The sequence below is a fragment of the Gadus morhua genome, chromosome 1, assembly GCF_902167405.1.
Source record: "Gadus morhua chromosome 1, gadMor3.0, whole genome shotgun sequence".
Taxonomy (NCBI): Eukaryota; Metazoa; Chordata; class Actinopteri; order Gadiformes; family Gadidae; genus Gadus; species Gadus morhua.
The window spans coordinates 15,180,427-15,187,724 of record NC_044048.1 but is presented as its reverse complement, the minus strand read 5'-3'; the positions used below and the strand labels follow the sequence as shown (position 1 = coordinate 15,187,724).

Genomic DNA, 7,298 nt, shown 5'->3' with positions numbered 1-7,298 from the left:
ATGCTGAGAGAATAATCAATGGCCAATGATCAACAAGGCGAGACGGAGCGGAAGACAAAGCAATCAGTGCTAGCAAATGGCGTTAAGAATCGACGTGGCTGTTGGTGTCAGTGTCCGTTGCCGTTTCCATGGTAACGGGGACGTGGATTAAGACACACATTGCAGTCAATTTCCAGTTGACCAGTGTATAGCAGCACTAATACTAGTAAACAATGTATTTATTTATTAAGAAACCTGTGTCACAATCCTACCACGCTACAGAAAAGGCGCATCAGTGTGAATTTGCAGCTAGAACGATCGATCTGAAATGGGACTCATCCGCTACAAATCATAATCATGAGCTATTTTCCAATTTAGATTGTGTGATTTACAAAAACAACAAGCGTGGCACCAGTCCGACGCACTAGCCCCGCCCTGTTCCTCCCAGGAGCTTCCGCTTGAGGTTGAGCCGGTACAGGATCTGGTACCCGTCGTCCCAGGCGTACAGCTGCCTCTCGTCAGCGTTGTACTTCAGGCTGGCGTGCGCCCCGAACCTCCGGGGGAAGTAGAGCAGCGGCGCCTCCTCGCCGACCACCACGCCGTTCACGTCGAACACGCACTGCACGCGGGACCGGCTGGCGGGCCGCGTGTTGTACACCACGTACACCGTCCCGCACGCCACGAAGGCGGCCTCGGCGTTCGCCCGGGGGCAGCCCGTGTCCCACATCTGCTCCGTGTCCAGCGTGTCCGGGTCCATCTTGGCCAGGTGCACGTTTGGCTCGTCCTCGCCGGCGGCGAACAGCAGCCAGACGGCGTGCTCGTCCGCCGCCAGATCAGCCGCCGTCTCCGGGTTGAGGGCGTAGACGGGGGCGGAGTCCGCCACGGGGAACAGGGCGGTGGCGGTGGCCACGCCCTTCAGCAGGTCGTACTTGACCAGCTGGAGCTCCCGGCGGTCCGAGCCCTGCCGGTGGACGTGGTAGAGGTAGTCGTCGTAGACGGCGGCGCCGGCCCCGCTCCACGCCGACGGCAGTCTGACGTCGCCGCCGCCGCCGCCGCCGCCGCCGCCGCCGCTGCTACTGTTCCGTTCGACCCCGGGGGATCTGGAGAGGTCCGCCAGGGAGTCGAAGCAGTGCACGGTGTCCCCCGCCGTGCCGTTGAACACGTAGACCTTGGAGGTCCGGGGGTCCCTCAGCCACACGCCCTTGGCCCCGCCCACCCGCTTCAGGATCTTGACCGAGCGGATGCTGGAGATGATGTCAACGCAGTCTGTGGGGAGGAGCCGATAAAAGCATGAAATGTGATGTTATTCTGCTGATAATGGAAGGGGCTGAGATTTGATTACCGAAGATGCGTTCGTGTCAACAAGGCGCTGGGAGAGAACATTGATTCGCGCCGCGCACGCTGCATGTTAACGCTTCGATGAGATAAGCATATCCTCCGCTCTAGAATTACACTGCCCAGATAGATAATCTGAATCTGAAATGAAGTACTCGTGTATTTCCCTGACACTTTCCCTGAAATCTATCTTGCAAAGTCTTCGGCGTGGTGCAGTGGGGCCTCGGCCCACTCCTCTCCCAGCACTGCTGCAGGTTAGCATGCAGAACACATCACCGTCTGCCGCTGTGTAGTTACATCAGCAGCTCTACGCACGGCAGACTCATAGGAGTCAGGAGGGCGAAACCAAAGGGAGAACAAAGGAAGGACTTTATACGTGTGAGCCCTGAATAGCAGCTCACACCCCGACTCATCCACACTGAGAGAGGGGCTTCTTGATGCAATGCGGTCAGGTTGACTCGCGGTCAGCTCAGAGAACTAACAATGCCTTACTGTAAGTGTAGCACCCCCCCCCCCCACACACACACACCCCACCCTCAACACCATGAAATGTTGGGTAACTCAGTAGCTAAGGCAGTGTTTCCAGTCCTGCTGGAGCAACACATTACAAAATACCTCACACACACGCACGCGTACACGCACACACACATGTGCGTACACACACACGGACGCGCGCACACACACACACACACACACACACACACACACACACACACTCACAACAGAGTGAAGCCCGTCAGGACTCAGCAGGAGTCATCCTGTCGGCCTAGATGGTCTAATTGAATGTTACTGACTATTGTAGCTTTTATTCTATGTCTTGGAGTGGGAAAAAACATGAGGAGAGTAAGTGGAAATGATTCATGAGACAATGTTATGAAAGTGATTAATGGGGACTCTGTCTCCATTAACCCTCCATCAATACAGAGGAATACCTCTGTATTGGCATCGATTGATTGATTTTTGGAACATTTACGAAAAAATAAGGTATGCAAAAACAACCAGTAGGTGCAAAGCCATATCATTTATGACTAAACAGATGGTATCTGACCAGAAGAAAATTGGAAAATAAATCAGTCAAAGGTTTCTTTGACTGGAAAGCTGCAAAAAAACACTTTCTCATTTTCAGGAACATTGTTTGTTCTTCGAGAACCATCAATGTAAACGGGGGTGGCAGTTTGCTCAATGTGGGCCCAGAAGCTTAAAAAAAGATATGGGCATCTTATCGCCCCTTGACTCAGTCAGCCAACACTCCGAATAAACCGATCAAAGGCAGCCACTCTGGGGGGCCAAAAGCCCAGTTCCTGTATCGCTCGATCCCTCCGTTTCTCACCGGAGACTTCGGAGCGCACCTTCCTCCCACTCCCCTTCCTCCTCCTCCACCTGCTCCCGGGTCCTCCTGCTCGTTCCCGCGCGCCAAACCCCCTGTTCGTGCACCTTATCTGCCGGGTCCACGCAGGCGCGCGGGGATGTCGCCCTCTCTAGGTAGTCCAGCTCCCGCTCGGCGCGCTCTACGCGGTCGCCGGCGGCGCCCAGGTCCTGCCATAGGTAGCGGTGCTCCTTCCCAACGGCGTCCACCATCTCGGCCGTCAGTTTCTTGAAGTTCAGCATCTCCGTGTGGTAGCGGTGGGACTGCTCGTGCCACAGCACCATGCGGTCCTGCCGGGGCAGGTAAAGTTGGTGGGAAACGTGACAGCGAAATGTGTGTTTATTGTTGATACGTTGATAAAATGAAAATTGGGCATCTCTTAATCAGATTCCGTAATTATCACTGTTAAACATTTTAAACACTTTGATCCAAAGCGACCTTTCAAGCGAAACTTTTTGTGCATTTTAGTAATGTGATAGTGTCATCCACCGTGACATCAATTTAACGAGCAGGGTAGGGGAATGCATGCACAGGTAGGCTGTGGACATTGGGGATCGAACCCAGTGCCTTTTGTCTAGGAGTCACACACCCTCAGCCACTAGAGACTTCCGGCCGTCTGCTGTGTTTACTCACTAGTCTTATTAAACTACGTCATCAAACATCATTACCTATCTCAGAGGAGAGGACTGTGTGTGTGTGTGTGTGTGTGTGTGTGTGTGTGTGTGTGTGTGTGTGTGTGTGTGTGTGTGTGTGTGTGTGTGTGTGTGTGTGTGTGCGTGTGTGTGTGCGCGCGTATCGACGTGTTAAAGAATTGAGCGAGATTGACAAGCAGCTGATTCGGTAATAAATTATTCCTCTCACGCTCTGTCTCATTTTCGTTTTCATTCTGTCGTCCGCTGCAAGACATGGTGGTGGTCGGATGGGACTGAAAGCTCGATGCAACTCGATATTGAATTGTCATCTTCCTACCAAGTCAGTCACACAGTCAGTCGAAAGAGAGCGAGTGAGGTACGAGCATATTGGATACAGCCTGGCAAGCCGCCAGGGGGTTAAGATTTATTCATCTGTAAATAGATTTATTCATTACATCTCAAAAAACAACAACACAAAGCCTTTCAAGTAGGCCTGCTCCATCCGGCACCATGGAGCCTAGAGCAAGCCCATGAGACAAATATTAATGTTGAGGATATATCCAGGAGAAGGCATTGTTAACTCACTGCTGTGAGACATGGAAGAATCCTTATATACGTTTATCATTCTTTTTCATAACAGCTTTAGACCTTGCTTTGCCAATAGATATTATATATGCTGTTGCACACACACACACAATACACGCACTCTATTATGTTCTGTTTTATTCGCCAAGTCGGATGTCACAACAAGGGGTAAACAAACAAAGGAGAATTAATAATTTTCTGCTCTATTAATCCACGGAGTGGGAGTGGATTTACACATTGTGTCAACATTTGCAGCATCGATATCTTAATGATTTATCTGTCATGATGTGGCGGAGCAGTTGTCAGGCTGAACAACAAAAAAACATCTCCATTTGTAGATGCTTAAAGAGTGCCCTGGACGGGGCTGGAGATGTGTGATGCGGTCCAGAGCCCCATTGTAGCATGGGGCGACCCAGGATCACAGGGACAGCAGTCTGAGTGCACCACAGTGATTTCCCCCACAGGGCTCCAGTATATTTGAAGAGCCATTCAGAGATTGCATTAATTGGATTGCAGTATAGTGGGGACATTAAAATCACATATGGACGGAAAAAGAAGCCTGGCGGGCTGGGAGGTCTTGTCTGGGAGCCGAATCCTCCTGAAATATATTTGTGCGCCAGGTTTTTACTCTTTTGCCATTCTAACTCCGGGGTAATGATCCCCAAGAGGATGTGTGCTCAAGTGGTTTCTAATCTATAGTGAAACAGCCTATACATCCTCCCACATGGAAACGGGGTTGGATCAATTCTTTTTCTACCAGAAAGCACAAATTGTTGTCTTACCTCTATGGCCAGCAGCCTGTTCTCCAGATAGTCTATCAGCCCTTGGTAGTACTGGGCTCCGGTGGAAGCCCAAGCCATAGACACAAGCAGAACAATGACCGGCTTCATCGCCGCCGTATTAAGTGGACGTATCCCCTCTGTGACTCTGTCCACTATTTTCCAACGGTTCCCTTCCTGTACTTGAATCCTTGTTACCGCTGTGCTAGCGTCCTCTCGGCTCTCCAGCTGGACTAAAAGAGGGGATATACTTTGAAGTAGTGCACAGTCAGTGGAGTAGAGTCCAGTTTTTTGGGAGCTTTTAGAGTTGCTAATTCTCGGGGCGGCTTTACTTTCCTGGAATGTTTTCCCAACCTCCCAGGGAGGGGCCTTCGGAGCGACCTCAGCCCTCTCCGTTCCTCAAAGGTGGAAGTGCTTTACCTCCTGTGTGTGTGTAACAGCATATGTGTGTGTGTGTGTGTGTGTGCGTGTGAGTGTCTGGCCGTGTGTGTCCCAAATGCTCTTTACAGTCTTCACTCGAGAGTCTTGGATTGCAGACTGTCTGAGAGAGGCAGAGGTACCGATTCATTTTTCAATTTATTTTTTTCCCTCTCTACCTTCTTGGCATTCAGCTCGGACTGCACAGCCAGGAGACTACGTGCTTAATACGGTCAGGCAGTCATTATGAACTCAATTTGGATGATGATTATACTAGGATACAAGAATCTCTTTACTTGCTCGTTAATTGGAAATTCATACAGCATCACAGAACTATCTGACAGTCTTTTTTGTGTTTGGGGCAAAAGTTATTTTTTTCTAATGAAGCACATAACACCCAACAAAAAATAAAACATCTTGACACACAATAATAACAACGTTTATCCGTAGCAATGTTGGAGACAGAGAAAGGAGAAATACTTTGTCATTAGTGAAATTAAATATGTGGTGTGTGTAATTGGGCTCCTCACACAAGCAACCTGTTGTTACTTAACGACCCAATGCAGAGCATCACACACACACACCCACACCCACACCCACACACACATACACACACACAGAGCTCACCCACTTACTCACTGCGGGGTCAAAAGTGTACACGGCTGTGATCACACAGACCATAACGCCTGGAAGAGCCCTCAACTTTCACCCTGTCATAACAGATCAAACTTGGTTCCGTGGTAGAAGGTGAGCCTGTATTACGGGGAATAACAAGAACAAAAAAATAAAAAGGATGGAGTCAAAGCAGAACTGATGCAGCATCCTCTAAGTAGGGAGAACACAGGGCTACACAGAGCTATTTCAGAGCACAAGGTTTGCCGTATCACATTAATTACAGATTCAGATTCTCCCTCATTAGGCGTCTGATGTCGGTGCTGTAATGAGATGCTCGGTGACTGTCTCATGTCAGCCATCGCTTCCAGGGAACTGGAGGTGAACTGTGGCGTGAACAGAGCCCTGCTGCGTCTATTTTGGTGCACACGGAGACAGCCAAGGCGGACAGCGAGTGTCGTCATGGTAACACATGGTGCCATGCAGCCCCTTGTAGAAGTGGACTTGGCTACCTCATGGTCTGATTTAATCAGGAAGCCACGGCCTGTCTCTAACTGTCCGGCCTCTTTGTGTGAGTGTGTGCGTGTGTGTGTGTGTGTGTGTGTGTGTGTGTGTGTGTGTGTGTGTGTGTGTGTGTGTGTGTGTGTGTGTGTGTGTGTGTGTGTGTGTGTGTGTACATTTGTGTCTGTGTGACGCCAATGTGTGTGTTTGTGTGTGTGTGTTGGGGGGGGGGGGGGGTCTGTGTTTGTGTCTAGGTGTTTTAGCCTCAAAGGATTTTATTTCATTATAGTTTTAAATGACATTTCAGGCTGGTTTCCAAAAGCTGCTTGTACTTTGAACCATGTGGTAATTTACATCAATGCTTTAATTTGTCATTAATGATTTTTTAAACATGATTAATGTTTAATTACGCCATTGCCTTGTTTGGCCTGATCAAAGGACATGAACCAATTATGATTAAATATTCTCTATCAACCGGGAGCAAATCTCTTTTATGACCTTTGGCTTGGAGATTGATGTCTGTTTAAGAGATTAACAATAGGTCAGATGCTTCTTCAGGTGGCTTGTATTGGGTTCACACACAAATGCCAAAACAATAAGTAAACATTACATTTCACCTAACTTAAATCTCATTCACTCACTCGCTCACTAACAACCTAGCCAATTTACTAGCTTATAACTAAGTAACTGCTAACCTGCTAACTATTTTACTCACTAACTAGCTAACTGACTGACTATCTAAGTAACCAATCAACTGGCTGATTGGCTGGCCGATTAACAGACTAACAGACCAGCCGCCAGACTAACCAACTGATTACCCTGCTTTCTGATTGTCTAAACAATTGACTGACTCTACCGTTTGGGATTTTGACATTTGTCGAGAGTCAAAATGTTCTTGTGACCCATGTAGTGCTATATTTCATGTATTTTGTAGACCTGAAGAATTCATGTCAATACATACTCGTACAAAACTGACAGAGAGAGTTGATGTTTTTCAATAATTCTGTTGAAAAGTTGAACCAAACGATTATTGAGTCAGACTGATTGACTGACTCGCTGACAGGCAGATTGACCAACGATAAAGATACAATC

General features: G+C 48.7%; 1 protein-coding gene across 1 annotated transcript; it reads right to left on the bottom strand.

Annotated features, from left to right (window-relative positions):
• Window positions 1-200: 200 nt before the first annotated feature.
• On the bottom strand, window positions 201-5,120 carry olfml3a (olfactomedin-like 3a). Its single transcript, XM_030364078.1, has 3 exons — window positions 4,680-5,120; window positions 2,664-2,970; window positions 201-1,245 (listed from the first exon to the last, which is right to left on the bottom strand). The coding sequence occupies exons 1-3, from the start codon at window positions 4,785-4,787 to the stop codon at window positions 404-406; spliced, it is 1,257 nt and encodes a 418-aa protein (XP_030219938.1). The 5' UTR covers window positions 4,788-5,120; the 3' UTR covers window positions 201-403.
• Between the last annotated feature and the right edge of the window lie 2,178 nt (window positions 5,121-7,298).